Below are 26,335 nucleotides of genomic sequence, written 5' to 3'. Positions count from 1 at the left end.
AGGTACTATAACTTCATTTTAGTAGCTTATAAACTTTTATTGTCATAATTCACATTCGTGCCATTTTTCATCTGACATTTCTAGTAGCTGATGGAAATCAGGAGCATCCTTGCAAAAGGAGGCAAAGTGACGGCTTTAGGTCTCGAATGGGACTAATGAGACTTCTCTAGGTCTTAGCTGGGGTGGACAGGAAGGTTAACAATGTGAGAAGAAATAGCCACATGAAGAATCTGGGGGATGACACAGTGCTGTTTGTTAATGCTAACAGTTAAGCCTTGGTGACGTACTTTGATATTGTAACCAGCTTGTTAGTAATGAGTGTTAGACTACTGACTAGAAGAACACTCAAAAAATATTTGGCATTATTCACCGTCCCCCCCCAAATCATCTCTCACTCAGCTAGATTTATTTGTTCATTTGAAAATCATTTAAGAAATTTTTATGTACCAGGAAATGGGCATTCCATCTCTTAAGCAAAGGAGCTCATGGATTAGTAACATGAAACATACAGATATACCACATACCTTGTTTTATTGCACTACACAGATCTTGCATTTTTTACAAACTGAAGGTTTGTGGCAACTCTTGTCAAGCAAGACTACTGGTGCCATTTTTCCAACAGTTTTTTTTTTTTTTTTTTGGCCACACTATGTGGCGTGTGGGATCTTAGTTCCCCAACCACGGGAACTACGGACCCCCAGCAGTGGAAGTGCAGCGTCCTAACCAGTGGACTACCAGGAAACTTCCCCCAAACAGAATCCTTTTTTAATTATGGTATGTACATTGTTTTTTTAGACATATGTTACTGGGCACTTAGCAGACTTACAGTGTAAACATGTTTTATGCTATACCATCTTAATAGACAATATGTGAAGTCACTTCAGTTGTGTCCGACTCTGTGCGAACCCATAGGCGGCAGCCCACCAGGCTCGCCCGTCCCTGGGATTCTCCAGGCAAGAACACTGGAGTGGGTTGCCATTCCCTTCTCCAATGCGTGAAAGTGAAAAGTGAAAGTGGAGTCGCTCATTCGTGCCCGACTCTTCATGACCCCATGGACTGCAGCCCACCAGGCTCCTCCTTCCATGGGATTTTCCAGGCAAGAGTGATGGAGTGGGGTGCCATTGCCTTCTCCAATAGACAATATAGTGTCTTAATATACAATGTCTTTTACACATACTGTCTTAATAGACTGTATAGTGTAAACAGCACTTTTATATACCTTGGGAAATGAAAAAAATCCACGTGACTTGCTTTATTGCTATATTTACTTTACAAACCTACAGTGTCTCTGAGGTACACCAGTAATTATTCTTGAACATTAGACTTTATAGGCACTAAATAAAATGTTTCTGTTTATCTTAAATTATCATGGTCATTTTAGAGATAAAAGGACCATAGACTTATCTAAACTAGTTCTTGTATTTTATTAATGAAAAGAAGAAAGTGCAGAGAGATAAAGCGAAGCTTCACTCAGTAGACCCTCATTTTCTTTTTTATTTTGAGCTTTTTATTTCCCTTTTTCTTAAATATTTATTTATTTGACTGCATCGGTCTTAGTTGCAGCCTGCGGGTTTAGTTGCCCTGCAGCCTGTGGGATCTTACTTCTCCGACTAGGGATCAAATCTGTGTGCCCTGCATTGCAAGGAAGATTCTTAACCACTGGACCATGAGGGAATTTCCAGAACCTTCATTTCTTACTCTTAAAACTGCACAATTACAGCTCCCTGTTGGTGCTAATGTAATGATTAATTATGATTTTCCTTAGCATCTTGTCAATAGTCTAAAAACATCTGGACAGCAGTCTTTGAAATAGCTTTCTCCAAATAACATCCAAAATATCTAAGATGGTATCTCCACCTAAATCCTGGGATTGATATTCAACTTATTATGAGACTCAGAATAATTTACACTAAATTTAAGGTTTTAGGAATGGGCTTGAGAAATACATATAGTGACCCACACATGCTATGATGCTGTAAACAGCACAAAACTGCTGATGTGAAAGAAAATACTTTTGCATCTATTAAAAGAAAATCCTATTGCATCTTATGCCCTGTGATGTGAAGCCTAACATTTCATGTAATGCCTTTGTGTCTTGAGTGTCACAGAGCCCTAAAGGCCTGACTACACATTTCCCTGCTTCATCATATATGTTCCTCACCCAGGGGGATATTGGCCCCTCCAGCTAGTTCACTATCAGCCAGACCAGCTACACTCCAACTGGTCCTCAACAGATTTCACTTCTTACCAGTCCTTCACCATTATTCAGCCCAGCAGTCACATTCTCCTATTGGAAGCAGAGATCACATCACTGTTTGTTGCAATAAGTCTGTCCCTCACAGACCCTGATTGTATACTCTTTTCCTGGGTGCAGCCCCACAGGGCCAGGCACAGCATGCTCTCGTACCCTAACATGAGCACAGGTGATGGATAAACTGCTGTCAGTCTCGTCTTCCCACATATTCATCTTATGCTATTTAGGTAGGAGGATCCCTCTCTCGCCAACATGGTGACTGGGATATGCCCCCACCCCAGAAATCAAGGTCAGTCCTAGACAGAAAGATGGTATTTGTTGTTGAGCTAATGCACAGTTACTGTGTGTGTGTGTTTTTTTTTTTTTGGTGATGGTGGGGGAAGCCCTTCCCTATATCCTTCTAGCCAGCACCCAGCACCAAGTACCTCTGCTTCTAAACTATTATATCAGGGAGCGGAACTTCCATAAACCATTAGACAAGAAGTAATGAGGGCACAGCACAGTCAGGGGACATTGCATCCCAGAAGTGTAGTCTTCAGAAGTATTATAGGTGAACATGAGTTCTGGGAGCACCTGAAAGTCAAGTACGCTTGAAACTGAAGTTTATAATCACACTATATGATCAGAGTGTTGAAGAACTAGAAAATGGGGGTAGATAACATTCTTATGTCAGTCTGCTTATTGTTGTAACTTGGATTTTATTGGGGATATTTTTAACAAAAGACTTTGGCAAAAATATGGAATGTGACTGTACTGTGCTCAGTTGTTTCAGTCGTGTCCAACTCTGCAACACCATGGACTATAGCCAGCCAGGCACCTCTGTTCACGGGATTCTCTAGGCAGGAATACTGCAGTGGGGTTGCCACGCCCTCCTTCAGAAGATCTTCCTGACCCAGGGACTGAGCTTGTGTCTCTCACATCTCCTGCACTGGCAGGCAGGTTCATTATCACTAGCGCCACCTGGGAATGTGACTGGAGGTAAGGAAATCCATATACATTTTCAGTTAGTAGATACTGCCTCTCAGTTAATCTGTTCCTTGAGCTTTCCTCAGTAAATCTGTTCCTCAGTAAATCAGATGGTAAAGACTCTGCCTGCAATGCAGGAGACCCAGTCTCTACACCTGGGTGGGGAAGATTCCCTGGAGAAGGAAATGGAAACCCACTCCAGTACTCTTGCCTGGAGAATGCCATGGACACAGGAGCCTGGTGGGCTACAGTCCATGGGTTCACAAAGAGTTGGACACAACTGAGTGACTAACACACTTTCACTTTCACTGAGATGAGTAAACAGAAAAAAATCCATATGAGGGAGGAAATGTGATGATAATACATATTATTGCTGTTGTTTACAAAATACCCCAACACAAAATGACAAAGTTTAAAATAATAATGATGAAATGAGAAACTCATACAGCAAAGGAGAAGGAAATGGCCAGCACTCCAGTGTTCTTGCCGGGAGGATTCCAGGGACGGGGGAGCCCGGTGGGCTGCCGTCTATGGGGTTTCACAGAGTCGGACACAACTGAAGCGACTTAGCAGCAGCAGCAGCATACAGCAAATGTAAAAATAAAATAGCAGAAAAAACTAATTTCAGGAAAAACTGAATTCAAAGGAAAAACCATGTCAAAGGGACATCGAGGATCTTTTTATATTGATAAAAAGCTCAATTCATATTGCAGATATGTCAATGAATATCTCTTAGGTAATGAAACATAACAAAATCTGTTGGAAATGCAGAGATAAAAAAACAGATAGATAAATAATTCTGCCGAATGATTACATCATAGTTTGATTCTTTTTTTTTGATAGAATAGGCAAAAAGGAACCTAATGTAGAGAATTAGAATAATGTAATTGGCACTTTGCTGTACACCTGAAACTAATGCAATACTGTAAATCAACTATACTTCAATAAAAAGGAATAATATGATTGGTAAGAGTTTAATTAAGATTACAATATTGTTGAGTACAAAGAAAAATGTTAGAGGACTTATAGAAGTTTAGATAACATTAATGACAAACCAAATTCCTGTAAATTGAAGATTCTGCTCCTAAATAACTAGCTGGTCAAAGAGGAAATGAAATTTACAATCACAATGTATTTAGAAAATAAAAAAATGAGAAAATTGCATTTACAAATTAAAGCATACAGAGTTAAATCCTATTAAGAGACATTTAAAGGCACATTGTTTTCACTTTTAGAGTAAGAATGAGCATATATGAATTAAACACTGAACGTGAAAATCAGAAAATAAATAAATCTAAGGAAAGTAGGAGGAAGGAAATAGAATAGGAAGTCAATATCTTAAAGTATATTAAACAGTTCTAAGAGCTGATTCATTGCAGGAAAATGTAACAACAACAACAAAAAAACTTGACAAATCCAATCAAAATATACAACAAATGAATCAGACGATATAACAATGTTAAGTTATGAGTATGCTAGGTTAGTGTCAAAAAATGTTCTGGAAACAGGATGATTATCTAACAAAACGCTATTTGCCAAAATAGGACCTAGAAGAAATGAAAAATCTTAATGGCAAGAAATAGCAGGGAAAGAAACATTGCAAAGAATGATCCTCAAAGACACATGAGGTCTAAATGCACCTTTTCATTTTCATGGAAGAAGTGAGTCTTTCCTCCGGATCTTAAAGAGCAAAAGATCATCAAGTATTGATGCTACTGAGGATTGCTTATCCCATGTAGTTAAAATGATTTAATATTGAAAAGTCTATTAATTAAATATACTGTAATGTCAAGAGCAGTAAGAAAAATCAAAAGGTGATCTCAAGAACTGCTTAAGAAGCATTCAATAAAATTTAGCCTGCTTCATTTAAATCTTAGAGAACAAGAAACAGAAATGTTCTTATGATAACATCCTTTAAGATTCTCTTTATAAACCTATAAATATGCTTAATAGAAAATTAAGAAAAATTCCTGTTAAGGCCATGAGAAAGATAAAATGTGACTGTATTCTGTTATTAACATTGCACTGAAGTTCTGTGTCCTGATGAGGATGCAAAGCAGAGGAGTTAATATTGAAAATAAGGATGAAAACTGTATTTATCTTAAGATTAGAGAATTTAGCTGTACACTTAAAAGGATCAACTAAAATGCCCTCATAAATTTACTAAGAAAGTTTAAGAAGTTAGATGCAAGATGAAGACATAAACATTAATAATCTCCCTATATAATAGTGATTATCTCAGTGAGTTGTAATGAGGGAGAATGATTCAGTTCATAATAGCAAAAAGAAAAAGAGCATAAAATGCCAACAATAACTCTAAGAAATGTTCAGGATATATGCAAAGAAAAAAATCTTCACTTCAGTTCAGTCACTCAGTCGTGTCTGACTCTTTGTGACCTCATGAATTGCAGCACTCAGACTCGCGTCCATCGAGTCAGTGATGCCATCCAGCCATCTCATCCTCGGTCGTCTCCTTCTCCTCCTGCCCCCAATCCCTCCCAGCATCAGAATCTTCTCCAATGAGTCAACTCTTCGCATGAGGTGGCCAAAGTACTGGAGTTTCAGCTTTAGCATCATTCCTTCCAAAGAAATCCCAGGGCTGATCTCCTTTAGAATGGACTGGTTGGATCTCCTTGCAGTCCAAGGCACTCTCAAGAGTCTTCTCCAACATCACAGTTCAAAAGCATCAATTCTTCGGCGCTCAGCCTTCTTCACAGTCCAACTCTCACATCCATACATGACTACTGGAAAAACCACAGTCTTGACTAGACGGACCTTAGTCGGCAAAGTAATGTCTCTGCTTTTGACTATGCTGTCTAGGTTGATCATAACTTTTCTTCCAAGGAGTAAACATCTTTTAATTTCATGGCTGCAATCACCATCTGCAGTGATTTTGGAGTCCCCAAAAATAAAGTCTGACACTGTTTCCACTGTTTCCCCATCTATTTCCCATGAAGTGATTGGACCAGATGCCATGATCTTAGCTTTCTGAATGGTGAGTTTAAGCCTACTTTTTCACTCTCCTCTTTCACTTTCATCAAGAGGCTCTTTAGTTCCTCTTCACTTTCTGCCATAAGGGTGGTATCATCTGCATATCTGAGGTTATTGATATTTCTCCTGGCAATCTTGATTCCAGCTTGTGTTTCTTCCAGCCCAGTGTTTCTCATGATGTACTGTGCATATAAGTTAAATAAGCAGGGTGACAATATACAGCCTTGATGTACTCCTTTTCCTATTTGGAAGCAGTCTGTTGTTCCATGTCCAGTTCTAACTGTTGCTTCCTGGCCTGCATACAGATTTCTCAAGAAAAAAATCTTACTAAACTGAATTTTTAACAGTAATAAATTAAAAATGTTACACACCTAGATGGACCACTAACTATTATAAAAACTTTCCCCACTAAAATTTGCTATTGGCTTCTACTTATTATATTTTTATAAATGAATCACCACAAGAAGTATGATTAGTAATACCTGATATGCACTGCATGCATGCATGCTTAGTTGCTCAGTCGTGTCCAAATCTTTGCAATCCCATGGACTGTAGCCTGTCAGGCTCCTCTGTTCATGGGATTTTTCAGGCAAGAATACTGAAGTGGGTTGCCATTTCCTCCTCCAGGGGATCTTCCTCACCCAGGGATCGAACCTGCATCTCCTATGTCTCCTGAATTTGCAGGCAGGTTCTTTACCCATTGAGCCACTGGATGCATTATATATCATAAAACTGTATAATTAAAAAGAGAGTGATACTAAGCTAAACTCAAGAGGCATTGGAAAGGAACAAGACAGAAAGACATCCTTGAAACAATGCTAAGACCAGCTGAGAACTAAGTCTATATTAAAGTACATATCACTAACTGGTTTCATTTCATTTATCCTGTAGTTGTGGAATATTTTTGGTTTAACTAACTTTTCTCAAAATATATCAAATTATGTTGTGAAACTTGTTTATTTGAATCAAATAAGTGTTATCTTCACTTAATACAAAAATGAAGTCCACATGAATAAGTCTGTTCTACTAGAATTCCATAGGGTTTCCCTGGTAGCTCAGTGGTAAAGTATCTGCCTGCAATGCAGGAGACCCAGGTTGGGTTCACATCCTCTGGAGTAAGAAATGGCAACCAGCTCCACTATTCTTGCCTGGAAAGTCCCATGGACAGAGGAGCCTGGCAGGCTACAGTCCATGGGGTTGCAAAGAGTTGGACATGACTGGAGTGACTGAGCATGCAAAATTCCGTAACCATAGATAAATGTGACGAAGTTAATCACAATGAAAAAGGTTGATAGATTTGATTGTTAATATATATCAACAAAACACATGTAAAACACTCATCTATAAAATGAAATGTTTAGTTAAAACTGGGAAAATATTAGCAATAAATGGCAATGATATAATACTATCCCTAAAGTTTAAAGAACATGGAAAGCAATAAGAAAAAACACAGATAGACTAAAAGAAAAATGGGCAAAGAATATGATATGTCATTTTATGAAGAAAAAAGCAATGTTCATCACACTAAAAATTTCAATTTCCTGTTCTTAAAAATACAAATTAAAGTAACAATGGAATATAATTTTTTGCTAATCAGATTGATGAAGATTAAAATAGTAATATGCTCAGGGCTGAAATTAATACATTGAGACAAGTATTATCCTACCACACTGGTGGCATAATTGATTGGCCTTTTAGAAAACAATTTGGCTTTACTTCTCAAGAGTCTTTAAAATATTTAACTTCATTGAAAGAGCAATCACATTTCCAAGATTCTATTCTAAGGGGACAATCCTTACCTGATGTACTTTAAGATTATATAAAATATGCACACCTTAGTAATATTTATTAGCATTAGAAAATGGGAAAAGTCTAAACATTCCTTAAGAAGGAAAAGGCAAATTAATATATATTATACATGTATATGATATATATTAAAATTAAATCAATATATATCCCCATCCACGCAATAAAACGTATCAAGTAATTGTTAAAAGTAAGCACTCCTTTTTTCTTTCAGAGAAGAATTTCATATGACATGGGATGATCTCTCAATATTTTTAAGGAAAGAACGAAAGGTAGGTACTTAATACAAATTTGTGTATTGAGCTTTCATCAGGATTAATTCAGGCACTAATTTTGTTTAAAATAAATACCCATAGGGCTTCCCTGGTGGCTCAGTGGAAAAGAATGTGCCTGCCAATTCAAGAGAAATGGGTTGGATCCCTGATCCAGGAAGATCCCACACGCTGTGGAGTAATTAAGCCTGTGTGCCTCAACTATTAAGCCTGTGCTCTAGAGCATGGGAACCACAACTACTGAGCCCATGGGCCACAGCTTTTTCTCCATTCCTTTATACTTTGAATTTATTTCATCATATATGGCAGAATAATAATATTTTAAAACATATATGGGCACCTTTATGGGAGAAAAATATTTTTAAACCACTTCATCAAACATACTTTTGAGGATATTTGACTTCTAAAAATTATTTCTGATTTATTATAAAAGACCAAAAATGGCTGGTTTTCCACTACAATCAACTCTTTTTCAGCAGTCAAAGTCTGGATGACAGCCTCAATATTGTAAGTTGCAAGCTATGTGCTATTTATGAACCTATCCTAAGATTTTATTTTGGAAATTATAACACCCCAAGTAACAATAACCAGTCGAGTCTGAACCCTTCAGTGACATTTCACTATATTCTGTATTGAAATCCTAGATTTACCCAATGCCTCAGGTATACATGACATTATTTTAAGTGCTAAAATATATTGGGTGTTTTTTAAAAATTTTATTTATTTTTTAATTGGTGGAAAATAGTTTACAATTTTGTGTTGGTTTCTGCAGTACAACACACACTATATATTATATATATATATATATATATAAAATGATAAGCATATTGTTTTGATTCCAGGCATATTTCAGTTATGACAAGCATATTGTTTTTGATTTAAGGCAGATTTCAACTATCTCTTTTTGGAGGAAGAGGTAGTATTTTCTCTTTTTACTAACATTTCATTCTGAATGTTATGGAGCTGTGAAAATATTTAAAATTTTTTATTGAAGTATAGTTGATTTACAATGTTGTGTTTATTACCTATGTACAGCAAAGTGACTCAGTTGTACATATAAATATTCACTGTTTTTAAAATATTCTTTGTCATTATGATTTATCATAGGATATTGAACATAGTTCTCTGTGCCATACAACAGGACTTGCTGCTTACCCATTCCACATATAAAAGCCTACATCTGCTAATCCCAATCTCCCACTCCATCCCTCCCCTATGCCCTCTCCTCCTTGGCAACCGAGGTCTGTTCTCTATATCTGTGATTCTGTTTCTGTTTCATAGACCCATTTGTGTCATATTTCAGATTCCATATAAGTGACATGCATTTCAGTTCAGTTCAGTCACTCAGTCGTGTCCGACTCTTTGAGACCCCATGAATCGCAGCACGCCAGGCCTCCCTGTCCATCACCAACTCCCGGAGTTCACTCAGACTCACGTCCATCAAGTCCGTGATACCATCCAGCCATCTCATCCTCTGGCGTCCCCTTCTCCTCCTGCCCCTAATCCCTCCCAACATCAGAGACTTTTCCAATGAGTCAACTCTTCGCATGAGGTGGCCAAACTACTACTCCAAACTTCGCATGAGGAGTTTCAGCTTTAGCATCATTACTTCCAAAGAAATCCCAGGGCTGATCTCCTTCAGAATGGACGGGTTGGATCTCCTATATTATATGGCATTTATCTTTGTTTCTGACTTACTTCACTTAGCATGATAATCTCTATTATCATACTATGTTCCAATGTTCCAAATGGCATTATTTCATTCTTTTTTATGACTAAGTAATATTTCATTCTATCACACACAGATGTTCAGTAATTATTGCCAGCTTCCCTGGTGCCTCAGATGGTAAGAATCCACCTGCAATGCAGGAGACTTGGGTTCGATACTTGGGTCAGGAAGATCCCCTCGAGAAGGGAATGGCATGGGAACCCACTCCAGTATTCTTGCCTGGAGAATTCCATGGACAGAGGAACCTGGTGGGCTACAGTCCATGTGGTCACAAAGAGTCAGACATGACACACAATATTTCATTGTATATATATATATATATATATATATATATATATATATATATATATATATATATATACACACACACCACATCTTCTTTATCCATTCATCTGTCAATGAACATTTAGGTTGTTTCCATGTCTTGGCTATTGTGAACAGCATTGCTATGGACATAGGGGCGGATCTATCTTTTTGAATTACAGTTTTGTCTGGGTATGTATCCAGGAGTGGGATCGCTGGATCATGTGGCAATTTTATTTTTAGTTTTCTGAGAAACCTTCACACTGTTTTCCATAGTGGCTGCACCAACTAACGTTCCCGTCAACAGTGCAGGAGGGTTCCCTTTTCTCTACCCTGCCTCCAGCATTTATTATTTGTGGACTTTTTAATGATGGCCGTTCTGACTGGTGTGAGGTGGTACTTCATGGTAGTTTTGATTTGCGTCTCTCTAACAATTAGCAGTGTTGAGCATCTTTTCAAGTAACTATTGGCCATCTGTATATCTTCTTTGGAGAAATGTCTATTTAGATCTCCTGCCCAATTTTGGATAGGGTTGTTTATTTTGTTGTAGTTGAGTTGTATGAGCTGTTTGTATATTTTGGAAATAAAGCCCTTGTCCATCATATCATTTGCAAATATCTTCTCCCATTCTGTAGGTTGTATTTTCATTTTGTTTAGGGTTTCCTCTGGGTGTGCAAAAGCTTGTAAGTTTGATTAGGTCCTATTTGTTTATTTTTATCTTTATTTAAAAGTCAAAAGATCAGAAGCTCAGTCCTGGGTGTTCATTGGAAGGACTGATGTTGAAGCTGAAACCCCAATACTTTGGCCACCTGATTGCGGAGAGCTGACTCATTTGAAAAGACCCTGTTGCTGGGAAAGATTGAGGGCAGGAGGAGAAGGGGACGACAGAGGATGAGATGGCTGAATGGCATCACCGACTTGATGGACATGGGTTTGGGTAAATTCTGGGAGTTGGTGATGGACAGGGAGGCCTGGTGTGCTGTCAACTCATGGGAGCGCAAAGAGTTGGACACAACTGAGCGACTGAACTGAACTGAACTGAAAAGTCAAAAACCTTAAAATGTGCCTTTTGAAAATCTTCAAGGACTTCAGTTGGGCACAGGGAGCAATTATTTCCTTCAAACTTTGTTAGATTTTTTTTTTTAAGTTATTTTATAATGGGAATGGTTTAGCAAATATCCAAAATGGTTGAGGCAAAACTGAAATGGGTTTTACACCTTACTTTATTTTAGGCACATCTATCACTTCGCTGTCTGCTTTTGGCTTTGAAGCCAAGAAGTAGGCAATTAAAAAGATGTAGCCATCATTCTCCAGGGTGTATGTGCTTCTGCATCTCGAGAATAAACCCTATGCAGTAAAAAGAGCTTTCCAATCAGGAATCCACCGCTATAGGATTTGGGCAACTTGTATAGCTTTCTGAGCTCATTTCCTTCTTATCCGTGATGGGGCTACAAATACCTACCCCCAAAGAATTGTTGTGAAGATTTAATGAAATAATATCCTTGTGAAATGCATGTAGCAAGGTCTGCATATAACTGACACTTAATAAATGTTAATTTCTTTCCTTCCTCCTTTCAGTAACCTGATTTAAATGCTTCATTTGAGATTCATAGCTCTCCTACCTGAGTTAATTTTTAAAACACATTAATTTTCATGATACCTGAAGGAAATAATATCTAACAACTATATTCTAACTTTGGCTTTTCTACCACTTTTTTCATATTTAGCTAATAACTACTCAAATTATTATTACCCTCAATTTACAGACAAGGAAACAGGCACAGAGAGGCTGCACTGTTTGCCTAAAGTCATGTAAAGGAGATAGAACAAGTATTTGTTGAATGAAGGGGTGGTTGGAGTTTGGTCCTGAATCTACACATGCTCCATACTTTTTTCTCATAACAAGGTCTGCATGGAGACTTAAATTTGCATTTCTACTTCTTGGGAATTGTGGATAAAAATGAAATCAGCTTGCTGTTTGCAGGGACACAGTGTCTTTCAAAACTGTAGAGAAATCTCTATGCATTGTTCACTTGAACTGCAGGAGAACGGGCCTGGGTACTATTTGGGATAACAAGCTTTCTTAGAAGGGTGAGTTCATTCTTTTGAAGAGCATTGGGAGGTAAAAACCCATCAAGATAGTGTGTTCTCATGATGATTTCAATGAATTATCATGGAAATGAGTTTTAGAAGAGAGGTAATGCTTTGTGATAATAGCCCGATAATGCCATTAGCAATGAACTGTAATTGTAATAGCATTAGTCAAATGAATATATCTGATATTAATTTGAGTGTCAAATATTTCTATAAGATTCTTCTTGTTAATTAAACATCAGCCTCGGTATTATTAATTCAGTATCTAGCCAGTACTTGCACATAGTAGGAACCTAATATGTTTTTGTGGACTGATTTAATAAATCCATCTCTAAGTGGAGCTATTTCAAAGAGTGAAATATTGAATTTAAATAACATCATGGCTATAGCAGGAACTGATTTCTGTCCCAAATCTGCCTGCTTGTACAGTCTGTTCACTCATTTGCAGCTTCAATTAGCTAATGGTGCAGACATTAATTTCAGAATTTGAGAAGAAAGCTTTCTCACTTTTTTGCATATTTATGAGAAAATAGCCTATAAGATTTACCCCCAGAGTACTTAAAGTCATGAATAGAGTTTGTGCCTTTCTCCCTGTGTCTTGTGATCTTTAGACCATTTTAAAATCTACTGGACAGTCTCATGACTGCCTTGAGCACCTGAATATTACTGGGTAGAATCATGCTTTAGGTGGTTTGAAATCGCCCTTCATGATCACCAGTGTCAACTACGCCTTCAACACTACCGCCCATCTTAACACTTTTCTTCTTCTTTTTATTTATTTACTTTTGGCTGTGCTGGGTCTTTGACGCACACGGACTTTCTCTAGTTGTGGTGCATGGGCTTCTCATTGTGGTGGTGTCTCTTGTTGCAGAGCGCGGGTTCTAGGCACATGGGCTCAGTGATTGTGGTGCATGGACTTAGATGCCCTGCGGCATGTGGAATCTGTCCGGACCAGGGACTGAGCCTATGTCCCCTGCATTGGCGGGCAGCTTCTTAACCACTGGGCCACCAGGGAAGTCCAGCACTTCTCTTCTAAATCATCTTTTCTAGCTCTTGAAATAACATTCTCCTATCTCCCATTCTTCTTATTCTTCATTCTCATCCTGTTTCCTTTTTGCTCTCATGAATGGTTTGCTACCTACTTTATGAAGAAAGTTGGGACCCTTGAAAGGAAGACTCCAGTATATTTCTAATACGAGAACTATACATCTGCTTGCACCTGCACACCCACTCTCCTTTCTTCTATTTCAGTAGAGGAAAGAAATATCTACCCTCTGATAAGAAGTCAACCTCCCTTTCTTTCTTGCATTTTTTTTTTTTGCTTACATATATTTCTTTCTTTTTAAAAAACTTTTTATTTTCTATTGGAGTATAACCCATTGATAATGTTCTGATAATTTCAGATGCACAACAAAGAGACTCAGCCACACGCATACGTGTATCCATTCTCCCCCATTCTCTTGCATTTTTAATTTCTCCACTTGTACCAGATATTTTCATCAGTTAAACATGCTCAAGTATCTTTCAAGATTAAAAAAAAAGTATCTTGAACTCACATCTCAGTTTCCCAGATAAAACACAGGACCCATAGTTAAATCTGATTTTAAGAACAACCTTGAAATATTTTTTTAGAAGGAACATGTCCTGAATATTGCACTGGTAACTTTATAAAGTATAATTTATGCAAAGTACATCCATATTATTGCATGGGATATATTTATTCTAAAAAAATTTAGTTTACTTGAAATTCAGATGTAACTGGGTGTCTTGTATTTTTATCTGCTAAAGTTGGCAAATCTACCCACAGCTTCCTCCAGCCACCACTTTATTTTTTAAATATTCAGAGAAAGTTCTTCAAAAGAGACACAGATGTATAGAACAGCCTTTTGGACTCTGTGGGAGAGGGAGAGGGTGGGATGATTTGGGGGAAAGGCGTGGAAACATGTATAATATCATATAAGAAACGAATCACCAGTCCAGGTTCAATACAGGATCCTTGGGGCTGGTGCACTGGGATGACCTGGAGGGGTGGTACGGGGAGGGAGGTGGGAGGGGGGTTCAGGATGGGGAACACGTGTACACCCGTGGTGGATTCATGTTGATGCGTGGCAGAACCAATACAATATTGTAAAGTGAAAAAAAAAAAAAAGTTGTTTTAAATGTGACGCTTCTATATCCTCACTTAGTAGCTATTTTTGACCCTGTTCCAACCTGGTTTTCTTTCCCTTTTCACTGCTGAAATGACTCTTGTTACAGTTATTAAGGATCATAATGTTGCAAATCTAAGGATACTTTCCATTCTTCATTCTATTATTTGATCTCACAGTAGCATTTTTTTATATATAAACATATATTGTTTATATAAAATACAGGGAATATAAGGGAAAGGACCACTCATTATCAAATGATGTTAATGACTGTTTTGCTGCTGTTAAATAGAAATGTGTTCTATACAGATATTTAATATCTGGCTTCATTTACTTCATCATATTTAATCATCATATTTAATATCTGACTTCATTTACTTCATCACTGAGCAGCATTTCTGAAACTAAAAGATTGACGAATTTTCTGAGTTTTATACTTGCTATTTCTTCTTTTTTGACCATTCCTTACATTACTTGTTTGAGCTATTTCACCCTCAGAGCATCTTTAGAATTTTCTTTTTCATTTCTTACTGATCCTTGTTTTTTGTTAGACATTTTATTTTGTATTGGAGTATAGCCAATTATCAATGTGCTGATAGTTTCAGATCTCACTGTAGCATTTAACACAACTTACTATTTCCTATTTTCAGTGAACACACAGCACGCAAACACACATGCACGCACATACACATCCAAGCATGAAAGCATGCATTTCCCCCCACCTCTCTGGGTGTCCTCTTCCTTCTCTAGCCAGCCATTTCTCCTCCACCCAACCTCTAATATCTAGGTCCTCCTCTCCTTCTCTTCTCATTCTTAATACTCACACTAGATAATTTTGTTCACTTCCTTGGATTCAAATGCTATTTTTGTGCCACAGATTGTCATATTTATATATCTAACCCAGATCCTTTTTCTGAGCTCCAGGTATTTCCCTTTGGATGTCTCATAGATAGGTCAAACTTAATGTGTTAAAGGTGATAAGTTTTCCAACCTATCTGTCTTCTAACGTTCTCCATTTGGTGAATAGAATCTTTGCCCACCCAGGTATCTTTTGGCAGAATCTGGACCGCTTCCTTGACCCCACTTCTACATGCTACCACCTCCTAACTCAGAAACTTCACTACGCTGCCTCTAAAACCAAGCTCACATTCATCCATTTCTCTCCGTCTGCCTACTTTGTCACTAGCTCATCATTACTAGACTTGCCTGAGTCTCACTTCAGTTGAACACATCCTGCTTCTCCCAAGCCACCCTTCTTTCCTTTCCAAATTATACTGCATCCGCAGGGATCTTAAAACACAAAGAGATGTGACTTGCTTAGTGCCTTTATACATTCTTATTGCATATAGATGTTTTAAAATTAGAGGGAAACTGTTTTACAATGTTGTGTTGGTTTCTGCTGTACAACAGCATGAATCAGTCATAAGTATCCATAGATCCCCACCCTCTTAAGCCTCCCTCCCACCCACCCCATCCCATCCCTGTAGGTCATCACAGAGCACTGAGCTGAGCTCCCTGAGCTGTACATCAGCTTCCCACTATCCGTTTTACACATGGTAGTGTATATATGTCAATGCTACAGTCTCAATTGGTCCCACCCTATCCTTCCCCCCCTGTGTTCACAAGACCATTTTCTATGTCTCTATCTGTTTCTATGTGTCTCTATTTCTGCCCTGTAAATGGGTTCATCAATATCATTTTTCTAGATTCCATGTATATTGCATACAGCTTTTTAAAAAATATCTGTAACCCAAAGTTCCTGCATGATTTTACTCCTGCTTCCTTGACCTGACTTCACGTGATTCTCCCTGAATATTTTCAGGCTACTGATCTTTTCTGAATTCCTCTGATGCACCAGGTGACTCCTTACTTCTAGGCTTTGATATATGCCTGCTTCCCTGGTGGTTCAGTGGTAAAGTATACACCAATGCAAGAGATGTGGGTTTGATCCCTGGGTTGAGAAGATCCCTTGGAGAAAGATGTGGCTACCCACTCCAGTACTCTTGCTTGGAGAATTCCATGGACAGAGGAGCTTGGCAGGCTATTGTCCATGGGATCAAAAGGAGTTGGACATGACTGAGCGACTAACACTTTCACTTGTTATAGATTCTCTCTACCAGAAATTCTTCACCCTTATGCTTACCAAGGCAAATACCATTCGTCTTTCTAGAGCCAACTTCAACACTGCAGGGAGGAGCGCAGATGTGTGTCTAACTCTATCTAGATGTGTAAGTTTGCCTTGCAAAGGGTGTACCACTAATGACATGGGTCCAAGAGGGCCAAGAAAAATCTCAGAACATAGCTTTATTTCATCTCATCCCAATCCAGTCCTAGAATTGAAGCTGACTAGGACACCTGTGCTCTGCATTTATGGAACATATTCCTGAAGAATTATAAAAGTGCCAAACTGGAACATCATATCCATGATAATCCTAGCCCACTTGGAAAATGTTGAGATCCCATTCAAATTACAATAACAACCACCCCAACAACACAAATCATTATTTTTTGTGTGCTTTACTGATTTGGTGCTTTATATCTATTTCCTCTGGTCGTCCAAGATATCTTGGAAGTTGTTAGTGACACCATTTACAGAAGGAGGAATTGAGACTCAGAAAAATTAAGTAATGCGCAGTCAGGGTTGCAAAATCCTTTCTTCTGTCCCTTTAGGTTCTTCTGGCTGGTCTAAGAATGAAACGGACTTGAGACAAATTGACAGGAGAAAATAAAATTGAATCTTGTACTTACAAGGACCTTCCCCCACATGACAGGTTCAAAGAGAGAAAGATACAATGAGGTATACATGCCATCATGATGTAAGAAATGGGGTAGGGACCTGGAGCTTCCAAGAAAGGAGGGTCATTCATAGGATGATAAGAAAGACAGCAGATGTTTGATAACTAGATGTCTGCCCTGCCATATAGATAAATATAATAACATAATAGTGTAAGAACCTTGTGGCTTCCTAGGTGGCTTGATGGTAAAGAACCTGCCTGCCATTGTGGGAGCTGTGGGTTTGATCCCTGGGTCAGGAAGATCCCCTGGAGAAGGGAATGGCTACCCATGCCAGTATTTTTGCCTGGAGAATCCCATGGACAGAGAAGTCTGGTGGGCTGAAGTCTGCTGCTGCTTCTGCTAAGTCATGTCAGTCGTGTCTGACTCTGTGCAATCCCATAGATGGCCCACCAGGCTCCGCCATCCCTGGGATTCTCCAGGCAAGAACACTGGAATCTAGAGGGTTGCAAAAAGTTGACACAACTGACCGACTGAGCACATAGGCCTAGATAAATACAGATGTTTGGTAATTAGATGTTTGCCCTGCCATCTTAGATAAAGTGTATCTCTGATTAAAACTCTTTTTTTTCTGGGGAAAACTTTCCAATTTAAATTTTTTCAGTGAATCTAAGGGAGAGGCAGTAGGGTCCCCATGCCTTTCACTCAAAATAATCCACATGCCAAAGGAACTCATCTTGGGAAGACCTGTTCTGAACCCCTAGAGCTAAAAACTTCACAGCTTATTAAGGGCAGAGTTGAGTTTGAATTCAAGTGCTCTGACTCCAAATTCTGCCCTTTCTACCTCTCATGAGCCAGCAGCACTGGATACTTGCTGTCCATGTTGGAAAGGTATTTTAAGCTTTGACCTGATACTGTTGTGAAAACTTAAGGTCTCAGGGCAACGCCGAGGGTCTCTGTGGAGCCAAACGTTGAGGATGTAGAATAAATTGTTTCTGGAACATATAATCCCATTGGATGAGGGGGTCTCTGCACCTGATTCTGACTGAGAAAGAAGAGCAGGGTTTGCTCGTGAAGCACTGGGGGCCTGCCATATCATCCATGGGAATGGGGGCACTAAACTACTTGACAATCAAATGTAGAATATGGCCCGGCTTCCCAGGTGGCTCTAGTGGTAAAGAATCCACCTGCCAATGCAGGAGATGCAAGGGGCACAGGTTCGATCCCTGGGTCAGGAAGATCCCCTGAGAAGGAAATGACAGCCCACTCCAGCATTCTTCCCTAGAAAATCCCAGGGACAGAGGAGCCTGGCAGGCAACAGTTGGACACGACTTAGCGACTGAATAACAACAACATAGGTGAATTCCTGGGTAGCGAGCCACTTTTCCCCTCTGGGTCTATCATTTCAATACCCATATGAAGTTGGACCTTAGGCACTGACCTGAGTTTGAAGAAACCCATCTCCAAGAAAATAGGCGCGGACCTGTGGAATCCAGCTGAATAGCTTTCCAGATGCATAAATATTTTCTTCTTTGAAGTTTACTGCAACTGCAAATTCCCATTTCAAGAACAACCCAGTGATTCATGCCGACAAGGCTGTCAGTGGTCTCAATCATCAGAGATATTTAAATGAGAATTTTAAAAGATCACAGTTTTATTTTAAAATGGCTCTTGATGGGCGTTAAACTGCTACGTGCTCTGCCCCTTTGCTGAACTCTGAAAAGGAAGGGCTAACGGGACAGGAAGATGTATACCTTGACCTCTTGATTCTGCCCAATTATCCTTTTTTTCTTTGAGACATTCTGCTTTGGATCTTTCAATCACCTCCACGTCCGTAACTAAGATGTCACTTTTCACTGAATTCCCATTTTGTTATTTTTGTCAGAAGGTAAGCTTGTGCTCACGCATGTGAGAAAATTGATCTGGTTGCTAATGGCACAGAGTCGAAATAAGCAGTTTGACTGACTTCTTCACTCCCTTTTTATTAGCATTGCTACTTTTAGATAAACTATTCCTGAAATGATTAGTGTAGGAGGATGGGTTTAGTCTTGTATCTTCTCCTTTAAGGCACTTAGAGTTAGAGATCCCAGAAGCATCAGTTTTCTCACTTGTACTGAAAATGTCACTCTAACAGCTATCTGTCTGCACCGTCAAGTTTTGAGAAATCTTTTGAATTTACCGCATTCACACCATTCTCCATCATGGTGCTAAAAATGACTAATGCAGCTTGGAGACTGTGATAACTGATCATCTTTTCCAATCATACGCTAACGCTCACACACACACACTCACATACACACATGCTCTGCTGACATGAATCCTTAAAGATTTAAAATATCCTATATGCTAAATGGAATGTGGAGGCTTGTGGGATGCTTAAACATAGAACTATAGAGTTCTTTTTCATGACGCTCAGTTCTGTCAAAGAAATTGGTCTGGCTGTTTGATTAAACAGACTGATCTTTCTAACTGAATGGGCCACTGTGGCTTTATTCTATATTTAAAATAATCTCTAACATTAAAATGCTCAAATATATTATTTAACTTTATCTTCTCATCATCTCTGAGAACAGTGAACTGCAGCATTTCCTTTTTTTAAGCATTCTTAACGAGATGGTGTCCTACCTGAAATCATGCAGATAGTCTAAGGATCACTCTCTTTTAGAGGCCCTAATTAGTCACCATAAGCCAGTTTAGGGTCACTAAAATCAAATCATCCAAATGAACTTCATTGCCTTTCTTGATGAATGCTAATTTGATGGCTAAAGTGACTGTCACAAACTCAGATATATCTACTCCCAGAAAAAAAACTATTTGACAAAAGTCTCTTGTGATGGCATTCTGGGAATGATGGAGAATCATGTGGGCTCAATGATAGTAACTAGGTGAAGAGGCAGCTGATTATATCCAAAAGGAGAGGACTAGTTGATTACCATTAACTTACAGTGAGGTCTCTAGGAATTTTCGACAAGGCTCTGCTTTTGGTCCTGTCCAATTCAACAATTTTATCAATTACCTGAAAGAAGTCTAGAAACTTGCTTACTAAATTTGCCAGTGACACAAAGCTGGTAAAGAAGTAAAGACCTGTAATTCACCAGATGACAGAATCAAGTTTTTAAACTGTCCGTTATTTAGAACGATGGGCTGACATTTATTAAGGATAAGAGATAAAGTCCTGCATTTAACTAGACAACGAAATTGTGATAAGATGATTGGAACTGAACTGAGAGAAACTGCTAAAAATAAAAAAAAGAAGCCTCAGGTTTTAATTGAACATAGGTATGATGCAACTACTGAAAAAGTAACCATAATCTCTGCCGAGAGAGAGAGATTGAGAAGGTTGATAAAAGTAACATATCTATCTTGGATGTACCCATTTTGAGCCTTGTGACTGAGTCTGGAAACCATATTTTAAGAACGATACTGACAAATTGTTATCTATCCATCAAGATAGAGGGGTTTTGATAATGAAAAATCAAGGAATCATGTACTATGAAAAAAATTGGAGTGGTTTGTCTCTATATTAGAAGGGGGTCAAAATAGCTATCTTTATTGAATACTTATTATGCATATTAACTACTTAAGCCTCTAAGCAACATAATGAATTATTTATTGTTGCTATTGACATGAAAACTGAAGACACAGAGCTAGACTACCTGGATTGGAATCCATGGAGTTCGACTATAGAACCTACTCTTTTAACATTGCACATTATTGCCCCAAATATTTATTGAATGTTTTGAAGAGTTGCTATGTGGACAGAAAAAGTATATTTATTCTGGGAAATATATTTATCAACAGTTGGGTTACTTCTCAAAGTAGAGAACATTTCCTGGGTACTAGAAGAAGATTGTGCATCTTCTAGTTTTGGGTACAGTGTTAGATTAGATGACCTCAACAGTGACAACCAATTGCAAGATTCTAGATGCTTTGGAACTGTGGTGTTGGAGAAGACTCTTGAGAGTCCCTTGGACTGCAAGGAGATCCATCCAGTCCATTCTGAAGGAGATCAACCCTGGGATTTCTTTGGAAGGAATGATGCTAAAGCTGAAGCTCCAGTACTTTGGCCACCTCATGTGAAGAGTTGACTCATTAGAAAAGACTCTGATGCTGGGAGGGATTGGGGGCAGGAGGAGAAGGGGACGACAGAGGATGAGATGGCTGTATAGCATCACTGACTCGATGGACATGAGTCTGAGTGAACTCTGGGAGTTGGTGATGGGCAGGGAGGCCTGGCGTGCTGCTATTCATGGGGTCGCAAAGAGTCGGACATGACTGAGCGACTGAACTGAACTGAACTGATTAGGATATGACTTGATGTAATACAGTATTAGTATAAATAGAAAAACATTTTAAAGAAGTAAATTAAATCAATTAGCAGTAATTTAAATGATGTTTTCAATATAAGTTTAGAGACTGCTCCTCCCCTCTGCCTCACATTGCATGATGCTAAGATGTACTCACTGTGTGTTCTTGGTAGACCTCCTTTAATGGGCACCAAACTCTGCCAAAACTGTATAAACTCTTGGGCTTTCATGGTGGCTCAGTGGTAAAGAATCAGCCTGCCAATGCAGGAAAAGTGGTTCCATCTGTGATCCAGGAAAATGTCACGTGCTGCAGAGCACCTAAGCCCATGTGCCACTACTATTGAGTCTGAGCTTAGAGCCAGGAGGCCACAACTACTGAGCCCACATGCTGCAGCTACTGAAGCCCATGCGCCCTAAAGCCCGTGCTCGGCAAGGAGAGAAGCCACTGCAATGAGAGAAGCCACTGCAATGAGAAGCCTGCCCACTACAACTAGAGAGTAGACGCTTTGTCAACTTTATACAATTGTGGTAATAGACCCAGTGATGTTATATAGCAGATCCTATCATACTGTGCAGATTCTCAGTAAAAATAGATTTTCAGTAAAATATATTTGCAAGAACAGTTGTGTGTAATAAGAAAATTGTCTAGCCTTTCTTCCTGGTTCCTGGGAGGTAAACTAAAATCTCTGAATTTCCCAAGGGACTGAAGTGTCTCTGTTATTCATGGTTGGCTCATTAAGCCCCACCTGATGGTTTTTCTTAATGGCCTGACTCAGAATGGGAGCTGGCAAGCCTGGAAGACCAACCACAGGGTTAGAGGGTTGGTATTTTGAGCCACAGAGTGGGTATAAGCCCAGTTCAACTACATGGCCAATGGTTCAGTCAATCCTGCCCACATGAGACAGAAGTGTTAGTCGCTCAGTCTTGCCCAGCTCTTTGTGAACCCAAGGACTGTAGCCCGCCAATCTCCTCTGTCCATGGGACTCTCTAGGCAAGAATACTAGAGTGGATAGCCATTCTCTTCTCCAGGGCATCTTCCAGACCCAGGGATCAAACCTGGGTCTTCCTGCATTGCAGGTAGATTCTTTACGGTCTGAGATACCAAGGAAGCCCCTACCTCAACAAAAACTCTGCATACTGAAGCTCAGGCAAGCTCTGCTGGGTGACAGTGCTCTGTGTATTGTCACACTGCTGTGACACTGTCACACTGATGCCATTTGGGTACCACATCTCTGAGGATGAAACAAGCTTTGTTTCTGGAACCCTCCTAGACCTTGTTTTATGCATCTCTGCCTTTATCTCATTCCGATTTGTACTTTTTTGCTATAATAAAGCTGTAATCACAAGTATTGTGCTTCCTAGCAAATTATCAGTTCTGAGGGGGAGTCTGTGGGGAATCTCCACATTTATAGCCAGCTTGTCAAGAGATGTTTAGGTAGAGGTATTGGTAAGATTTTTCCAAGCTATCTTATAAAATCCTAATATCAGTGTTCTAGGCTTTTTTTACATTTAAAGACTCTGATCATCAGAGATGTCAACAAATTCTGTTGTTCACACTTAGTTATGACAATTTGAATGTGAGCTCTTAAGAACTGGAACCATGTCTCACATAATTCCAAGTATTAATAACGTAGAGCCTGGCACATGGTAATTACTCATTACATACTTTGGCTTAACTTTCTCAGTTAACTAAGAACAGGGTTTGATCTTAGCAATCAAAGACTGTAGATTTGTTCCTTGAACTCTGCTATACCTATCATTTAATTTATTACTCAATTTTATTGCTTCCCCACACCCTTGGAAATTTTGTGAGGATCTGGAAGTTAATTTTCTTGGCATGGTATCTCTAGTACCTAATAGGGTATCTGGAACAGAGTGGATCCTCATAAATATTTTTTGAATGGATGCCTAGTGTTAAAAGGAGTTTCTCTTTCATAGAATTTATTTTTTCCATAGTTCGAAGGTAAGTAAATTAAATTTATTTGTAAAGAATATGAATATTTGTTTACAATTTTAAAATGCATTTTTGAAAGGAGAGAACAATAAGCCTTCAGTATTTCCCATAAAATAAGCACAAGCAAATTTAATAAATTTTAAGCTGTATTAACATCTCAGAACAAATAAAGGAAAAAGTCTGTAGATTTAAAATACAGCCAAAGACATTTTGTCATGACAGCTAATTTTTAATGTTATTCTGTTTGATTTTTCTACCGGTCCATGTAAGAGTAGTACTTTTTATGTAGCATGTGACTTTTTCAGATTGGTTGTTTCTTCTGACCAAATATGTATTGCGAAATGTTTCCAGTTCAACTCACAATTTCTCTTTGGTTGCAGACTATATTTCTGGATAAAGGATCATCCAGATACCCCCATCCTCCCATATTTACACAGGACTTACGTTTTCTGAGGGTTGTCTATGACCCATTATTGAATACAGCCCTGTTGAAAAACCTAATAAGAACATAATGACCAGTTTGCATTAAAGTACGATAAAGAAAGACAGCAGACAGGGTCTCATGAGAAGTGACATGCTGTAATTACCTCCTCCTATCAAAAGAAAAACAATTCCCAGAAATTAATGAATACAGCAAGAGTCTATTTCCTATCTTAATTCTATCTTAATTGCAAAAGTGGATCAATTAAAAAAAAAGACTACGCTGGCAAAGCCTCTCTTAAGGTTTTGTCTCTCAATTCTCTAGTCATCAAATCAATATATATATATATAAGCAAACCATTTTTTACCTTCTGAGATGAGGTAGACCAACTCCAACAGCAGTGCCCCCATGAAACAAGCAAATCCATCGATCAGTGTCAAGCAATTCATAAAGGTTCTTCTGATGGTACTTGGAACAAATCTGTATATTACAGAGACTGAGAAGACAAAAGTTCAGAATTTAGAACATTATTCCTTTTTTTAAAATCTTTATTTTATTTTGGAGTATAGCCAATTAATAGTGTTACAATAGCTTTAGATAAATAGCAAAGGGACTCAGCCATACATATACATGCATCCATTCTCTCCTAAATTCCCCTCCCATCCAGGCTGCCACATAACCTTGGGCCAAGTTCCCTGTGCTAATCAGTAGGTCCTTGTTGTTTATCTATTTTAAATACAGGAGTGTGTATATATTGATCCCAAACTCCCTAACTAACCCTTCCCTCCATTCTTCCTCCCAGCAACCATAGGTTCATAGAAAATTCTCTCTAAAGTAAAAGTACGGATACTCTTCAAATCGGTGTTGATCATACCGCCAAGAAAGTTCACTGATGCAGGTAAAATTTCTGTTGGGCCTTGTTAACACTGGGCTTCCCTTGTGGCTCAGCTGGTAAAGAATCCACCTGCAATGCAAGAGACCTGGGTTTGATCCCTGGGTTGGGAAGATCCCCTGGAGAAGGGAATTGCTACCCATGCCAGTATTTTTGCCTGGAGAATTGCGTGGACTATATAGTCCGTGGATTGCAAAGAGTCAGACATGACTGACAGACTTTCACTTCACTTTTGTTAACATTACTAGAGTAAGATATATTATGATGTTAAAAAATGCTTGCTCTTTGGAAGAAAAATTATGACAATGAATTAGACAGTGAATTAAAAAGCAGAGACATTACTTTGCTGGCAAAGGTCCATCTAGTCAAATCTATGGTTTTTCCAGTAGTCATGTATGGATGTGAGGGTTGGACCATAAAGAAAGCTGAGTGCCAAAGAACTGATGCTTTTGAATTGTGGTGTTGGAGAAACTCTTGAAAATCCCGTGGACTGCAAGGAGATCCAATCAGTCAATCCTAAAGGAAAACAGTCCTGAATATTCACTGGAAGGACTGATGCTGAAGCTGAAACTCCAAAACTTTGGCCACCTGATGCGAAGAGCTGACTGACCCTGATGCTGGGAAAGACTGAAGGCAGGAGAAGAAGGGGACGACAGAGGATGAGATGGTTGGATGGCTTCACCGACTTGGTGGATAGGAGTTTGAGCAAGCTCTGGGAGTTGGTGATGGACAGGGAAGCCTGGAGTGCTGCAGTCCATGGGGTCACAAAGTCAGACAGGACTGAGTGACTGAACTGAGCTGATACGATGTTCCAGTTTACAGATATCTACAAGGAATAAAATGTGGCAAAATACACTTCTATATAGCTCTAAGCAAAATTTAACTGCTAGGTGGTTGAGTGTCCCAAAATATTCACCCAAGTTATACATCAGTTTGAATATTTCTTATGGATTTTGGATTGAGCTAAGGCTTGTATTGGAGAGTATCATGTATGCATTCTAAGTTGCTTCAGTTGTATTCGACCCTTTTGTGACCTCATGGACTGAAGTCTGCCAGGCTCCTCTGTCCACGGGATTCTCCAAATAAGAATACTGGAGTGGGTTTCTGTGCCTGCCTCTAGATGATCTTCCTGACCCAGGGATTGATCCATCCTGTGCCTCTTACATCTCCTGCATTGGCAGGTGGATTCTTAACCACTAGCACCACCTGGGAAGATTGTAATGGATAGTATCATGATGATATCAGTAAGTTCTATGATTCTGTTGTTTATATACATCATTAGATTCCCCACGGAAAACTCAGTCCATCATAGAAAACTAGCATGGCAGTGAACAGTGTGAGCTCTGACTTAGATAAGCTTATGATAAAATCCTGGGTCAGATGTTTATTACCTCTGTGATTTTAGGTTGTTGTTTAGTCACTAAGTCATGTCCAACTCTTTGCAACCCTATGGACTATAGCCCACC

General features: G+C 38.9%; 1 protein-coding gene across 1 annotated transcript in view; it reads right to left on the bottom strand.

Annotated features, from left to right (window-relative positions):
- The window catches only part of SLC15A5 (solute carrier family 15 member 5), a 93,468-nt gene that overhangs the window by 12,001 nt on the left and 55,132 nt on the right, over positions 1 to 26,335 (bottom strand). Inside the window, 1 exon segment of the mRNA XM_068969731.1 lies at positions 24,345 to 24,473. Coding sequence (XP_068825832.1) covers positions 24,345 to 24,473 — 129 coding nt within the window.

The sequence above is a fragment of the Capricornis sumatraensis genome, chromosome 4 (genome assembly GCF_032405125.1).
Source record: "Capricornis sumatraensis isolate serow.1 chromosome 4, serow.2, whole genome shotgun sequence".
NCBI classification, from domain to species: Eukaryota; Metazoa; Chordata; class Mammalia; order Artiodactyla; family Bovidae; genus Capricornis; species Capricornis sumatraensis.
This window is presented reverse-complemented; position numbering and strand designations above follow the sequence as displayed.